This window comes from Salminus brasiliensis, chromosome 2 (genome assembly GCF_030463535.1).
Source record: "Salminus brasiliensis chromosome 2, fSalBra1.hap2, whole genome shotgun sequence".
Lineage (NCBI taxonomy): Eukaryota > Metazoa > Chordata > Actinopteri > Characiformes > Bryconidae > Salminus > Salminus brasiliensis.
The window spans coordinates 4636754-4654432 of record NC_132879.1 but is presented as its reverse complement, the minus strand read 5'-3'; the positions used below and the strand labels follow the sequence as shown (position 1 = coordinate 4654432).

General features: G+C 41.1%; 1 protein-coding gene across 3 annotated transcripts in view; it reads right to left on the bottom strand.

The window, feature by feature from the left end:
* Positions 1–17679, bottom strand: part of il15ra (interleukin 15 receptor subunit alpha) — a 42220-nt gene that overhangs the window by 12001 nt on the left and 12540 nt on the right. For 2 of the 3 annotated variants that reach the window (XM_072674163.1, XM_072674161.1), the window contains exons 2-5: positions 5511–5714; positions 5145–5174; positions 4164–4178; positions 88–204 (exon numbers count right to left, since the gene is read on the bottom strand). In XM_072674163.1, the coding sequence (XP_072530264.1) occupies positions 88–204; positions 4164–4178; positions 5145–5174; positions 5511–5714 (366 nt within the window). The remainder of the gene's footprint in view (positions 1–87; positions 205–4163; positions 4179–5144; positions 5175–5510; positions 5715–17679) is intronic. The other variant, XM_072674162.1, reaches the window with a different exon arrangement.

Here is a 17679-nt window from a genome sequence, read left to right as displayed (position 1 = left end):
TCACCCAACAGTTTATTGGGGTGGAAAAGTAAATTGAGCGCATCACTTTTTTCAGGGCAGATACACACATCATAAAACCATTCATACCGGATGTCGCAGACGTGCTCTTTGGTTTTTCAGTGGTGGTACAACAATACTTCTCTGTTGTACTGGGAATGGAGGTAATGAGATTTGGGGCAGTTTTGTGAACCAGTGTGTTTGAAACTGTAAAAGAATACACATGTTTGAGACTTCGGTCTAATCTCAGAGCAGCTTTCCAAGAAGTGTAACATTACGAGGGAGTCAGGCAGCTTTATCAGACACCATCAGAAAGGCCTGGACGAGGAAGCAAAAGCCAGCGACAAAGCCAGACTAAAAGAGCTGCGCTGTGTTTAGCTGATTTAAATCTGTGCAGCATTTCTGCATGTTTGAAACATATAGTTGTGTCACGCAAACACCCCGTATCTCCAAAACTGCAACTTTACAAGAGAAGGAAAAAAAACCTTCTTAACCTTCAATGGAAGTCAATGTAAAATATTTTTTATTTCAAATTATTATGACATTTTTGTTCATTTCAATTAGATTTATTCATTTTTGACAAAATGTAAAGAACAACCAGATTTACATCAAGTCAAAAAGTCAAAATTACCAAAAATGGAGATGCAAGGTGTCTGTGTGACAGCGATGATATTCCTGCAATATATATTTTGTGTGTGAAAACAATGTACACATTTAAATGGATATTTAAATACATTTTATGCAGTCCTTGCAGTCTTTCACATTGTGAAGCCAGTCATCTTTTTAAAATGCATAGAATTCGTGGGTCAATGACGTATAAGGTTTTTTCGACAGGCCAATTTTAAAATAGCAAAAATAAGAGTATTTATTGCAGTGGTTCAAACATTAAGAATGTTGTGTAAACATAAATTCCTATTTACATTTTAGATTAAGTGATTTTAGCATATAGAATTTGGCTGTGGCCTTACAAAACGTCATGTGGTGTGACCCTGATTTATCATAAAATTGTTTAATAACATTTTTACCAATTCTCAGTGATATACGTTTAACGATATGATGTTTTTCTGCATTATTTAGAACTTTAGTAAATAATAATCTCATATATATCTTATCTAATATATCACAGTCATCTTCTGAAATGTACTTAACAGTTATTGTTCCTCTAAATCACATAAAACTAATAAAAAATCCACTACCTTAAGCATACTGTCTTAGTGACACTGTTTCAGCTAAAGAAATTATGCTTTTATTTTAGAAGTTGCTATTATTGGTTGTACCACATAATGAGTGGTCACTCCAAATGACATGAAGACCTCCTATTATTAAAAATCTTTCTATCTTATACAAATTGAAATACTAATTTAAATCTCAATACAAATATTTCTATGTGGAGCTCATATGCTCATGGCTTTGTTTATGGTGAGCATTTTATACCTTCACAGTGGCATCAACAGATAAATAAATAACTACAAAAAATAATCAATAAATGGCTTAAAAATGCATAATAACCAAAGCAAAATTGAAGAATTTCTTTTTTGCATTTTTCTCATGATACTGTATAAAGTATGAACATCAATCACTGTTTCCAAAATGTCTGAAAACAAATCAAACATATTGCATTTTAACCTATTACAAAATCAAAAACTAAATATAAAATCCCAAACACGTCTGATTTAGGACATATATCTATTATAGTAAACACTTTGTAATGGTCACACCACATGATATTTTCATGTTCAGTCAGCATTAATAAGCACATCATTCGCTTTCCTCTCTAAACAAAATAAGCTATCTTACCATTAAAAATAACTATAAAAACAGTAGATCAAAATGTATATTTATAGAAATAACATAGTATTCATAATTATTTGGTCATACCACGTGATATCCAGATACGGCATCTTCACTCCATTAAAAAGTTTTTTTTTTTTTTTTTGAAACCACAAAAGTTGGTTTTTATTTCGTTTTTTTTTTACAGAGGACTAAATAATAAAGGGTAAAATAGAGTCATTTAGTTTTTAAAACTGCAGTTATGACTGGATGGTCGCATGATATTTTGACACCTTAAATAACAGAAAAAATACAATTACAACTAATGTTTTGTGTTAAATGTTAAAGTGAGTGCACATGGGAGAGATACCACTTATATTTTTTATACATTGAAATCTTTTTCTGACTGTTATTGATGCAGTCTGACAGAAAATGCAGGTGTCACGTCATTGACCCTCATACAAAACAGGGTTCAGGTCATTTGGTGTAGTGTTTCCCTTGGTGTAGTGTGTGTGTGTGTGTGTGTGTGTGTGTGTGTGTGTGTGTGTGTGTGTGTGTGTGCTTGTTCATTTTGAGCAGGTAGGGTAGCAAGCAGGTTCAGATTCAATTCATTAAGAAATTTACCACGTATGTTCTTTGTATGCAGCCTGCGTATGGACAGCCTGTGCTCTACAGCTCGTACACCTATACACACCTTTTACTGAATATTACCTGTCTACGGTTTGTAGTGTCAGCAAGAGTGAAAAGAAGAGAGAGAGAGCGAGAGAGAAAGAGAGAGAGAGAGAGAGAGACATATACAATCACAGGGGGAAGTACAGATTTCTAGCAAGGCAATTTAGCGAGTGATTGGTCCCACAAATGCCATGTTAAGCCACACTCCATGCTTTTGCAGTGCCAACCCTGGCTACTGCGCCCCCTAGAGGTTTGAAAACAAAAATTCAGTTCTGCTGCGTCTGTAACTCCACCTCAGTTGATGATGAGATAGTGAGGATTTTCCCCTCTATTATGTAGCAGTGGTTGGAGACAAATCTTCCAATTGTTAACACCCCTATTGGTGGCAGTCATGTTGTAGGAAGGAGACAACTCTCTTAACTGGGAGACCAGCAGAAACTGAGAGGGATATAGTCTTTAAATACTCTGGAAACTCGGCCATTTTTCAACCATGTCTCTGTCTGTCCACTTATAGCAGATTGCCACAGACTAATGCAGTAATGTTGCTGCATTAGCAAAGACTAAACCTGCAGACTCGAAACACACTTAGAAAGCCTTAGAATATCAATCGGTATTTTACATCCTGCCAACAGTCGATTTTCACGCCTTCTGCCAGTGTCGTTAAAATAGCAACGCCGCTTGTGAATTTATGGTCTCGCGAAATGAAGGTGTGTTCAAGTCAATTTCTGGTGTTCAGGAGAAGCCCCATTCACTGAAAACAACCTAGTCAGATGCTTGCTGCTTTCTCGGCAGTGAATTGTCAACACAGGCACGTGCAGCCCAACGCGCTACACCCCCGCTTTACACCACTGAAACAGCAACCCCCCAAAGTCAGACCGCACTTGGCTATTAAAGGAAACAACGAGTGACATGCTTATTGGTTAATTGCTCGTTACGCCCAAAACACACCCCTGATTAATTAAGAGACTTAGTACATGAGACGTCAGCCGCGCAGCTTGATTTAGGGGCGTGTCGATGTGTCTTTGCTATTGTAACGGCAGGAAAAGTTCGCCTAAGGCTCTTAAAGGAAACGGTGAGTGACATGCTGATTGGTTAATTGCTCGTTACGCCCGAAACACACCCATGATTAATTAAGAGACTTTAGTACATGAGACTTAGGCCAAAGGCAAACTTTTCCTGCCGTTACGATAGCAAAGACACACCGACACGCCCCTAAATCAAGCTGCACGTCTGACGTCTCGCCAAAAGATCGCTAAATTAGGGCCCAGTACCTATTCAATTCATTCAGTATATGGAAATGACAGACCATAAAACTCAGACTCTAATAATATAATAATATAATATTTACACCCCTAAAATTTACATAAACCACTCAAAGCTGGTGAAATGTGACGGCAACTTCTTATAAATTTCTTATTAGAAAGAATTAGAGCTGTGGGTTCTTCACTTTTGCGAGATGTTGAGCTGTCCAGGCTTCCCACAGTCCTGTTTTTTTTATGGTCAGATTTTCAGTGTTCAGTTTTCAGTGTATTACGCACAAGTATCTCAGTGAAAGGGTGAGAAGCGTGAAAAGGCCTGTTTGAACTTTCTGTTACTTTTCCTACGCTACAGATAGAGATTAGGTTGAAAAATGCTGGAGTGTTCCTTTAAGGGAGCCTGACACATGCGCATGGCCCAGACTGGAGACAGGCAGACTACAAAGAAGGATGGACAACTGTACTTACCTGTGATCGGATTATCTGCAGGATTGAAATATACATTAAAATGTATAAAGTTTAAAGTTTAGCAACATTAGCATTTTTTCAATAACAGAACCTCCACATTAAGGGCATGTTCATAGCCGCACTTTTCAGTCCGGTTAAATCGGACTCGGGTTCGTTTTCACCCTTTGTGCGATTCGTTTGGGCAGAGGTGAATACAGTAATCGCACTCAGATGCTTGAGAATTGGTGGTCTTGGACCGGTCACAAACAAATAGATTCACTATATCAGAGAATGTGATCTGACCTCGATCTGACCACACTATTAGGCAAACTCCACGGGTCTGAGCTAATCCTGGTATAATGGCCAGATCATTACTACAGCGATGACCAGATGGCAGCTCTGCCGTTGCTCCATGTTAAACTGCGCTGAAATCTGCAGCACTAGTCCAGAACACCGGACCTTCTATCTGTATTTACTTTTTTTGCTCTCGTCCCAGACAGGTCCCAGACCAATACGCAGAGAGAACGCTGTCACATGGCTTGTTGTGACCAAGAGGAAAACCCTCCAGGTTTACAAACTGATTAACAGTGCTGCCACTATGACCCAGGGGTCACAAGGTCGAATCCCACTCGAAAGAAGCAAGATTGGCCGTGCTCTCTCTCCAGGTGGGTGGACGGTGCTCTCTCCACTCATCACTTTTAAAGTGACATTGGTGGAACAGGTGTCAGCTGGTGCGGTGGGGCTGTGGAGCCAGCGCTTTCCTCCAGCTGCCTGGGAGTGCATATGAGGTGCTGTCTGGCTGTCTGACATGTGTTAAGTCCTGCTAGGGTCAGGAGCATTGCTAATGCTAGAGGGAGCTACGAATGGGTGGGTTAGTTGCCTCCTGTCCAGTACCAAATTGGAAGAGAAAGGGGAAAATTCAACAACAACAACAACAACAACAACAACAATTATAATAAATAAAAGACAAAAAAGAGGTAGGTTAACAAAGGTTCTACTTGCCTGTGGATATTGGCAGTTTCCTTGGATCTGCTGCAAGAAGGATACATTCAAATATTTACTAAGTGTTGCAGATTTCATGATCCACATGAATGATCAGTCTGTCATAATCACTCTAGCATTAATTATATTAAATTATATTCATTTGCATAATAACGAACACCAATTGAGAAGAATGGTGAATACTGTCCAGTTATCCATATAGCAACATGACCCAAAATATGACACCATTATAAATCAAAATATAATACAAACATTATATCATATCATTAAATTAACACTGTAGGACAAAACAGAAGGAGACAGAATACTAGGACTCTAGAACAAATAGGCTAAATAAGTATCTATTATGAAAATTAGATCGCTTACGTATACATTCCAGACTTGGATCATTCTCCCAAATATAATAGTCTGTGTTTTTATTTTGGCATCTGAAGAGGTTGGACGTCCCAGCCCTCCTTAAATAGCCCTCTATACATGGCATTCTGAATCGTGCGTTTTCTTCATAACTGATGTTGGGCGGTGTATTTCCGTAGTTCTTCTGTCGAGGTATTTCCGAATTTTTACAATCTCCTGAAAGAGTCAAAGAAAAACATGTTTGCCTTAAAATCCACAGATAGACATGGAGCAGAACAGAAATGCCCCAAAAGGACTTTTACTGCACATTTCTCAGCCCTCATCCATCAATACAGGCTTCCTGTAGCTGCTGCCCGCATCAGATTCAAAACCCTGACGCTGGCCTACAAAGCCAAGACTGGACCAGCCCCTCCATACTTGATGGCAATGGTCAAAAGCCAATCCGCACCAAGAGCCCTTCGAGCTTCAAGTACGGCTCGGCTCGACCCACCATCCCTCAAAATCCACGGAAGACAAGCATCCAGGCTCTTTTCTGTCCTGCACCAAAGTCAAGGAACTAGCTTCCCCTGGGTGTCCGAACGGCCGAGTCGCTCGCTGTCTTCAAACGCAGACTGAAGACCCACCTCTTCCGAGAGTACTTGGACGAATAGCAGAGTACTATGGTCACCTTATTGACTTCTGCTTAGTAATGTCTAAAGCTTAAAGGTATCTTTGAACTATTAGTCTATTCAAACTAGCTGAGTTTTTTGGGGGGTAAATAGCAAAGCACTTTTTTAAGTCGCTCTGGATAAGAGTGTCTGCTAAATGCCTTAAATGTAAATGTAATGGAAAGGGACCACCACTGACCAGACACACTATAGAGGGACAAACCTCTTGTGCATTGAATTCAGGGGTATCATTCAGTATAAAATCCAGCCCCTAGCCATGCAGTCTGCCTTTCTTACACACACTAGTGAGAGAATGGGAGTGGGTTCTGAAGAGCTCACTGAACTCCAGCGTGGTTCTGGATGTAACAGGAGACACCGCTGCAACAGCAACAGCCTGAAATGTCCTCCCTCTAGATCTTCCTCCATCAGCTGTGAGTGGTATTAATATTGAACAGTGGTGATGTTCTATTCTCAGCAGTGAGACACATATGGTCTAGAGGGGTATAAAGCCTCCCAGCATTTACAACTAATGCTCTTGTCACTGAATGCAATCAAATTCTCACAGCAATGCACCTCCAAAATCTAGTAGAAAGCCTTCTTCTCTGGACATTAGAGACAGTAACTAACGAATGCAGGATCAATTCTTTTTTTCAATACCCCTGATTTCAAAGAAAACAGTAAATGAGCAGGTGTCCCAATACTTTATTTTTTTCATAAACTTTAATCTAATAGCTAATGCCAACCATCTTGCCAAAGCGTAACAGTATAATATTGTGGTAATGTAAGATTAAGCACTGCAGTATCCAGCCTTTTTTTAAAGACACACCCAGCAGCAGCTGAAGCCAGGCAGGTAATGAAATCACGGAAGGTAGCCCCGGGGAACGCCAACACACTGGCGATTAATGAGGAGTGCCAGGAGCTGGGGGGGGGGGGGGGGGGGTTTATGCAACGTGGTTGTATTGCACAAACATCTGGTAACAGCACGGCTGAAACAGATCTGAGGCTTGCATGGGCCAATCACTATGCAGAACTCCAGCGTGGGTCTGTATGTATGTAATAGGAGCCACCGCTGCAACAACAACAGCCTAAACTTTCCTCCCTCTAGATCTTCCTCCATCAGCTGTGAGTGGTATTATTACTGAACAGTGGTGATGTTCTATTCATAGCCGTGAGACACATTTGGTATGACACTGGTATGAGTGTCTCAGGTACAGCGGTACTGCTGGGGATTTTACATACGTCTCTGTCACTGCTAGGTTGAGAAATACATCAGATGCGGTCAGGCTTATTTCTGCACTGGACAACTCACAAATTGCAGACACCACTTTGTATATACATGCCATTCAAACTCAAAGAAACGAAGCACCTTATAAGTATGATGTTAAGATTAGAGGTCTTCTATTATTGATATTGAGACTTTGCGTGAAAACTTTAAATACACTGTCTGGTCGCATTTCCTGCGAAAGACTGCATGTTGCAAAGGCGTTTATCGATAAAAAAGGTTGTGACATGTTTCCATTTCATCTGTGTCGCAATGTGCTTTCCGTTAGCCTTCTTGGCCTCCACTTAATCTACAGATGGGGACACTTTGTTTATTTATTTTTTTATTTTTTTATTTTTCAATTTGAAACACACACACACACACACACACACAGCTGCCCTTTACATTTTATGATGAATAGACAAATAGCAACAGGAATACCCCTAAATTACCCAGTGTCTAAATATTTTTGAACACCCCTTATAATGCATAACTATATTCAGCTACTTTGAGTTGCACCCATTGCTGACACAGACGTGCGAATGCACACACATACATACACACACACACACACACACACACACACACACACACACACACACACACACACACAGCTTGCCTAGTCCCTGTAAAGAATTAGATTTAGAATAGGACTCTCTGGAGCAGATAAACATGTACCTATTGGTACCATGTGAAGTCGTCCAAATGTGGTCTAGAGGGGTATAAAGGCTCCCATCATTTACAACTAATGCTCTTGTCACTGTATGCAATCAAATTCTCACAGCAAAAGAGTTCTAAGACTTGCATGGGTCAATCACTATCCAGTTGGTCATGGCAACACACTAAACCTACACTATATGGACAAAATTTTTGGGACACACCTCTTGATTATTGAGTGAAAGAATAAGAGGTTCTGAAGAGCTCACTGAGCTCCAGTGTGGTTCTGTATGTAATAGGAGACACCACTGCACCAACAACAACAAGTCAGCTGGTGAAATGTCCTCCCTCCTGGATCTTCCTCCATCAGCTATAAGTGGTGTTATTATTGAACAGTGGAAGCGTTTAGAGGAACCACAGAAAGCAACTCAGCCGCAGAGTGTCAAAAAAGTCTCCAACGCCCTGCTGATTAAATAACTGCAGAGCTCCAGACCTACTGCTGTTAGAGTTACAAGGGTGGGCCAACTCAATATTAATGCCTATGGATGTAGAGGACATATCATAAAAGTTCATGTAGATGTAATGTATAGGTGTCTCAATACTTTTGTCCAAAGAGTGTAATTATAGTATGTATAACAGTATTTTACATGTATATAGACAATGGACAATGGGTTTATACAGAGAAGCCAACCATAAGAAGTCAAAGGACCATTTGAACGTTTACACTTTTTGCCTGGTTAAGTGTCTAGGAAACTTCTATACACTATTTGTCCAGATGTTTGTGGACACCCCTTCCAATGAATGCATTCAGCTACTTAAATTGCCCCCCCTTCGCTGACAAAGATGTGCAAATGCCCACATACAGCTGATCTACTCCCTGTAGAGAAACGCTCCCAGTAGAAGAGGACTCTCCAGAGCAGATAAACATGAACCTTTTGGCACCATGCCTATAGGCGGGAGTGGGCTAGAGGAGTAGTAGTTATCCATCATCCTGACTTCACCAATGCTCTTGTCTCTAAATGGAATGCAATCAGATCCTCACAACTAAGCTCTCCAGAATGTAGCAGAAAGCCTTCCTCCCTGGACAATAGAGACAGTTACTCCAACAAAAGCTGGCTTAACGTTCAACGAATGAGCAGGTGTCCCAATACTTTTGTCCGTATTGTGTTTATGAAAATCACAATTTTCCATATGAGTAATGTGTTACATTTAGACAGGCTTTATGGGCACCTATGCTTCTACCTTCATGCAGAACATGTGCATAACATCCTGTCTTATGCTGTCTGATGCCAGAATAGGCTTTAGGTCAACAAGGTATGTGTTGATCTGCAGACTGCCGAACTGCTGACACAGCTGGTTCAGAACTGGCGGGACTAGTTGTCTAAGAAAGAGCATATTGTACATATTGTACCGTGTACGTAAGTCTAGCTGCCTAACAGAGAGGATCTTGTTCCTATCATACATTCTTTTGTCTTTGCCGTGGGCCTTTTTTGGATACTGTGAGTTGTTCTTGGTGCAGAACTGGCAAGGACACAGTGTATTCCACAGGCTGAGGCACTGGGTCTGCCGATATGTCATCTCCAGGACAAACCACATCTATCACCCCACTGATCTCCTAAATTAGCTTCCTAGTTCTTAACAAAAGAGCAGGAAGCATTAGTGACCATTAACTTTTATGAAACAAAGCCAACAAGAGTCCGTGCTCTTATTTCTTTGTAGATGAAGTAAAGGACGTGTGGTAGGAATGGGCACTGGCTTCAGCCTCTGATCTATGTCCACGACCCCACTGCTTTTATTTATATTTTTCTGTTCCATCTTATCTTACTTCCTTTTACTCCCACTCCCTTTCATTTCCTCTCACACCATCAAAGCTATCTTTCTAATGTGGGGAAATTACACCGTCTGCATGTTACGCATGTCATGTCTTGCTGATAAGGCGGCCGAACCTGATCAAGAAAACATGCGTGCACATGTGCAGTTAAAAAACAACAACAAAAATGATTAATCTCGTTGTTTTTGAAAAAACACCATATACACTATATGGACAAAAGTATTGGGACACCTGCTCACTCATTGCAAGGTATTAAACTCTTTCTTGTCCTGCTTCTGATGGAGTAACTGTCTCTACTGTCCAGGGAAGAAAGGCTTGTCGCTAGGTTTTGGAGGAGCATTGCTGTAAGGATTTGATTGCCCCACCTCATCCCCAACTCTCCAGCTCCCAATCCCAAAAGTATTGGATGGTGCACCATCATTATTCCAGAGAACACAGTTCTTCCACTGCTCCACAGCTCAATGCTGGGGGCATTTTACCTCTCTAGCCCACGCCTGGCATTAGGCAGCATGGTACCAACAGGTCTCATGTTGATCTGCTCCAGAGAGTCCTATTATATGGGCAGTACATCTTTACTGGGACTAAACAAGCAACTTAAAGGGTGCAACAATCACTATGGGTCGTGCTGCCTGTCATCAGCAGCCGGAGTCTGTGGGAGCACAATTGGCCTTGCTCTCTCCGGACGACTAGATGGCTCCCTCTCATCACTTTAATGTGATGGCGGCTAGCAGATGCAACGTCACCAGACAACCAGTGCACTCAGAGAAAGGCGAGGGTACCCAGATCTTTGCTCTGAGTGCATTGGTTACCTGGTTGGTTGCCTGGTTGTCTTGGGTAAACCCATCTAAAAATGGGTTGAAAAAACAACCACTTCTTCATGCATCTCTCAAAGAACCCTTTGTAGGTTTAGGATTAGGCTTTGGGTTAATATTAGGGTTAGAGTGAGGGTCACGTTTAGGGTAAGGGAACATTAAGGTGAATACTGGTACTGTATTTAACTGAAAGGAAGTATATCATATATCTGCAGCTGCGACCCAAAGTGACGTTAGGTTTTCCTGGAACTGTTTATTCAGCGTAATAAACCCTGTCCCAAAGCTGCATAAGAATCATGTGCAGGATATTGTAAAACTTATCTGTTAAAGCATGCCTATGATATGAGCATTAGCGGTCCTGCCCATTGTCAGCAGAGCATTAGAAGACTACAGTCAGGTCTCTACATGAATGGCACAAAAGCTCAGAGACAGAGAGAGTGATAGTTAAGACCCTACAGTCCCTTTGTGGCCTTCCCAACCTCCTTCCGTCCCCCCAGTCGATGTTTGCAAAGCTGGAGCAGATGTTCCCTCCTTGTATTTGAAGAACCAATGATATTACCCTTATCCAGGGTGGCTTGCATGTGAATCATGTTACACAGGTAGGAGAATGTAAGGGTAGAAGTCTTGCCCAAGGATGTAGTGTGGTGTGCTCGACCATCCTGGGAATTAAAAACCCTAGTCTGCCACTAAGGAGGTGCTTCTGCCCACTACACCACACCAATCATTGAGGGTAGAGCTGTTTGGTGATGACTCATTGTACCCCTGTCACCAGTTCACAGATAGGATCTGACCACTGCATACCAGAAAAATGCCACAAGACCTGCCTGATGTTTTGGAGATGTTCTGACCCAGTCGTCTAGCCATCACGGTTTGTGCCACCACAACAGCTCTGAACTGTCAAGACTTCACAAGCCCTCTGAAGGCTTTCTGTGGTAAAGGTGTGGCATTAGCAGCAGATTCTTTGACAGACGCCACGGTAGATCAAGAACATCAACGTTATTCACCTGTCAGTATTAATGTTATGGCTGATTGGTGTAAAATACTAAAAAAGGGTTCTACAATACAATTTCCACTAATGCAAATTGCCATTTAAGCTCACAAACTGCCCTCTGAGTTGTCTTGGCTCTATACTGAATCACTGCTATTAATAAAGAACCCTTGAATATACTATGACTTAAAAAAACCCTTGGTAGCACAAAGCAAAATAGGTTTCGTGACTATTACAGGGTCACAGAACTCTGTGTAGCACACACAGACATGCAGATGTTGTTGTCTTTTCACATTCAGGCACTTTAACTGTGATAATTCGATCAGTCCCGGTCACAAATGTTCCTTTCTTGCCATATCAGGCTGAGTGCAGTTCATTGCAGCTCAATACAAAATGCCATTCTAGAATTGGTGGTACATTTCACATCTCCCAGGCACAATTTCTGCACAAACTATTAGCTAAATAACTATAGGCCATACATTATTACATGCAACGTTGGTTTTTTTTCCCATTACTGTTATTAACAGTTATAAAGTCAACTGCATGGACTATCTATTTTCTGTAGAATATGTCATTTCAGTTATTAAAATACATAGTTTATGTCTGTCCCAATGTTCAGGCCAACTCTGCATAAAATCTACAAAGAGCTCTAATAGAAACATGTGTCCCGAACTAACGTCCTTCTAGGCAAGTCTGTTCACTAGGCGGCTATCTTTGCACTGACACCAGACAGTTATTTCCAGTTATACGAGACGAGGCTTCCATATCTGTCTTGATCTGAGATCAAAATGCTGGAAACTGAAGGTCAGGTTGTCAGGTCTGCCTGCACTCAGTGATGTCACTTCCTCTGGTGGGAAACATGTGGAAAAGCAGCATCATTGGTCGAACTTCGCTTATTATTTTGCTCGATTACACGACCAATAAACAGCAATCGGGGGCTTTTTGGCAAAAGTACACTCATGCTATAAGCATTAAGCATTACACAAGATAAAAAAGTCCCATTCTATTAGCCACCATGCTGCTAAAATAGCATCAGACTGTGACCTGCAGTCATAACAGTCGAGAAACAGCTCAAAATGTTCCAATCATCAGGATCACAAGCATGACCAAAACATTAGGCAATGTTACAGGTTCTATGAATCCTATGGCTACACACACTGCTACACGCACTGCCAACACTGTCGAATATTAAGAACTTCCTTCTGTGTCGGCAGTTGTAAATGATCTAGTGGACAGTGGAGCGGCTGATCTCTAGCTGTTCTTAAACCCCTTCTTTTTAAACCCCATCCCAGATTCCTCTGCATATCCACCCTTCTTTCTGAAGGCCTCAGAGAGCTCTCTGGATCTGGCCATGGAGATCTTCTTCACCCCTCACTTCAACTTCAATCAAGAGCCGACCAGACTAAACGTCTGAGGTTTAGATAAGACAAACTGCTCCAGAATAATCCTCTCTAATGATGGTAGAGATGTTAGCTGTTGGTTACACCCTTATAGGGTTCTTAAGTAAAGGCATGGTTCTATGTAGAGCCAAGACAACGTAACGAACATGAATGTTTAAAAGGTTCTTTATCTGATTTATTTCTTCTTATGGCTCTAAATAGTTCTAAGGCCTTTATAAGTATACTTTAGAGGTGCTCAAGATATATCCTTTCTGAAATCTTTGAAATTCTGTGTGTTTTGTTGTGTTCAGTTAAGTCCTCTAGAAGAAAATCAACAATGCCAGTCCACTGCCTCACTGGAGTCTCACTGGAAAAGCTACATTAACTGATTCTCCTCTGAGCTACTAGAAATATATCCTGAGTTTAAATACATACTGTTGGTTGTAAATAAGCAGGTCATCAGATTCATACCGGATCTGACTGTCTCACACATCTGATTTAAAGAGGGAAAAAAAAGAATGGAAAGCACCACATGCAAAACGGCTAAAATATCACCGTTAGTTTCAATCTGAGAAAGCACAACAGACATCCACTCATTATTTTTTAGCTGCCTTTACATTTACATTTAAGGTATTTAGCAGACGCTCTTCTCCAGAGCGAATTACAAAAGTGCTTTGCTGTTTGCTTGGCTTATTTAAATCAAGGCTTTAAACATTTTTTAAAGGTTTTTTAATGTAATTGTTCATTATTTTTGCTGTAATGCAGCTTGTATGTGTTTGTTTTCATACAGTAGATGACCCACATGTGCTGATACTCAGTAATAAGTTATACTACACAATACTGTTAATGTGGGCACTCAGGAATACTCCCAAATACGAATACAAGCTGCAGTTCACTAGGCCTGTCACGATAACAAAATTTTCTGGACGATTAATCGTCTCCTAAATTATCGCGATAAACGATAATATTGTCAATTTAAAGAGGTACTATAATTTTTTTCTTGCTTCTGGGCTCCCCCTACAGTACAACTTCTGTTTTGAGCACCCACTAAAGAACACATTTTCTAATGAGCTGAAATATACAGAAACAAATATGCTAATCAATTCAGAAAAATATTACAGTTTTTTCACACTAATGACTAATGATTATGCAGCATTACACAGTGTTACACAATAGTGTTGTTTTGTGGCATGTGTCAGAACAATAATATAAAAGCAATACAATAACACCATTTTAACATGAAATAAATATTTAATTTATTTAATTCAAATGTTGAACTCCAAACATTCCAATATAAAATATTTAAATATTTTAAATAAATAAAACAAATAAAATACCACACTCTTAAATAAACTCTTCTGATTAATACTTTTGATTTAACTAATTTTGTAAACAAACGAAAGGCACTTGGAGACATTCTTTCCTGATTTATCTATATGCTATATATCACTGTAATATGAAATTAGCTCCATCAAAGTGTCCATCAAAGTAACAGGTGCTTCGGCAAGCCATATCTCTTCCTACATGTGTATTTTAATTATCGGATAAGTTCCGAGCAAGGAACACCAACATGTTTACCTGGTTTGGCTTGAGACAGGATCTCTCTGAGGTAACAATATTTCCAGCTGTGCTAAACATTCTCTCTGAGCTGGTGCTTGTTGTGCAAATGCACATATATTTTTGTGCCAACTTCGCTATCAGAGGAAATCTTCTGTGATTATCACGCCACCACATCAAGGGATCAGATGATGTATCCAAGACTTCTTCCTGGATGAACTTGGTTAGCTCTGCATCAGCCTGAACTCTTTTTGGCACTGACACAGCCTGGCCCTGAAGACTTGAGTTTATATCTTCTTTTCTGAAGAAGGTCACTTAGCCTTTTCTTCTTGGGTGCTGCAGGTTTAGATCCATCGTCATCGTTTTCAGCACTGGCACTTTCTTCACTTCTTTCTTCCTCTTTCATGTTGAGTAGCTCTTGCACAAGCTGATGTTTGACATCATCTAATACCTCTGCATCCTCCATGCTCCAAAGCCAAAGTGTTCCCACACTGGAGCAGTGCAATGTGGCTTTGAAACCAAGTCCATCTTGAATTACTTCTCCAAACTTTCTTTCTGGATCTGTGTAACTTTTTTTTTGCAAATTCCTATTAGCCTTGAATATGTTCGCCAGCTAACACGCCTCCACCTGCGTCTGCCTCCTCTGTGTGCAACGCACGCGTTTCCTAACCGATAGATGTCGCTGTCTGGCCCAGACATGTCTTCGCCTTAGACAGGGAGCCGGCGAGAGAGCAGCACCGTGCGCCTTGCAGAAATCTTGGACACGTCCATTTATCGTACGATAAGTCGATAACGTAATTATCGCGGCAGGCCTAACAAACACCAACTTACACATGGGATGACAGTGTGACAGCATGGTGGGAGCAGTCCTGGGTTTACAGGCTGCCGCTACGCTGCCTCACTGTGATGCTCTGTGTTATCTGATGCCAGTACAGCTGTTTTAGTGTCGTCCTCGGTCTGAGCAACTTCACAGCTCACAGTTTAGTCCTTGAAGGTCCTTTCTACCGGTCGCAATTAGGGATGCCCCCCTATTGGTCCCGAAATCACTAAATTAGCTGGATCGGGTATTGGATAATTAGGCCGATCCATTCACTGAACCCAGTTCCCTTACTATCAGACTTCATAACTCAGGATCAGAGTAACCTACAGGCACCATAAACATATCACAGCAAACAGCACAGCAAGACACATCCTGTCTGACCAGTGTGAGGTTAGATAGGTAACCAGTACCTTGACCTGTCAACAACTCTCAGCGAGTAATCCAGCACGGAAAAACAGCTAAAGCCCACACACATGGCCTCCAGCAGCCTGCTCTGTTTGCTGAAGAGCAGCGCAGGGAGGAGGAAGGGCGAGCAGGTATCTCTCACACACACAGGCACACGTGCAGGCAGGCAGACATGGCCCAACACTGTTTTGAGTCCCAGAAGAGTTTAAAATCCACAAATTACAGATTTTCCAGATTTAAATCCCAACATCGCTGCTTTTAAAAGCCACAGCTTTACTGTTTCTGCCGTTTTTCAGCGATTTATATATATTTAGAGAGAGACAGAGCTGAGGACAGTCGAGAGCGAGGGGGCAGGGTAATGACGTCACTGCCACAGCTGCTCTACCATATGAGCAGAACCGAGAAGGGAGGAGCTGCTCCATCCTTTTTGGTCTCACAGACTTAGAATTTCAGAATAAAAGTCCTTACATTTACATTTAAGGCATTTAGCAGACGCTCTTCTCCAGAGTGAATTACAAAAGTGCTTTGCTGGTTTGAATAGACTAGAATTCAAAGATAATCTAATCTAATCTTAGACACTACTAAACACAAGTCACTAAGGTGACCACTTTACTATTCACCCAAGTATTTTTGGAACAGGGGGGTCTTCAGACATTAAAGGCCTTATAGGCCTTTGTTAAAAGTCTAGTCCTCGCTAACCCCGTGAAAATGCCTGCAACAGGTTTGTTCAGTGTTAGCCAAAACCACCCACCCAAAACCATGGAGACTGATGGCTTGACAACTGCCACAAGACTAATCATCAACACCCTCTTCAAGAGGGGTAAGCCACAGAAGCTGACAAGTCAGAGTTCTATTTCCACGGTATCTGAAGTCCAGTGTGAAGTTTCCACAGTCTGTGACGGTCTGTGTCATGTCAAAGTATCATGTCATCTGCTGGTGTTGGTCCACTGTGTTTATCAAGTCTCAAGGAGCTTTTATATAGCACTTCATGCTTCTATCTGCTCACAGGCTGTATGGAGATACAGATTTCCTCTCCAGCAAGACTGGAACACCTGCCCACAGTGCCAGTCACAACTACTACCAAATGGTTTGCTGACCATGACATTATTGTGCTTGATTGGCCAGCCAATGAGAGACGATGAGAAACACCTGACCCAGCAGTACGGATGAGGGGAAGGCCCCTATCAAAGCAACCCAGGCTTCAGTAACATCTCAGCAGTGCCACAAGCTGAATGCCTCCATGTCACACCATGGTGCAGTAACTCATGGTAAAAGTATTGAGTGTATAAATGAACATACCTGTCAGAGGCTGGACATTTCTGTATTGTACTTCCTTTACTGTTTGATCTTATGAAATATTCCAATAATCTGAGATACAGGATGCTTTCTGATTGTCATGATCTACAAGCTAGACAGATCAAAAGTATATAAAGAAGATGCACTAGTAGATGTGTTGCCCTGTGATGTCAGGGAACGATGGCCAGACAGCATCAAATGATGAGTTATGATAAGTTATGATAAGTTAGGATGTAAAGTAACCAAAATCCAACGTCTTCCAAACATCACATGCCAACGTTGCATTGACGTACAACACCAACAACATTTATCGGTGAGGTTTGGTGGCCAAAACCCACCGTCTGCTAAAACTCACAATGCTAACGTCCAAACAGCATGAAATTCTAACACTGACAGATGTTGATAAGTTGTTGATTTTAAGTCAGCTGATCTTAAGTTACCAAAATTAAATGTCTGTCTAACGTCGGAGTTTGAGGTCAACCCAATGTTGACTTTTGACAGATATGTCATTTTGATTTCCAACCAAAA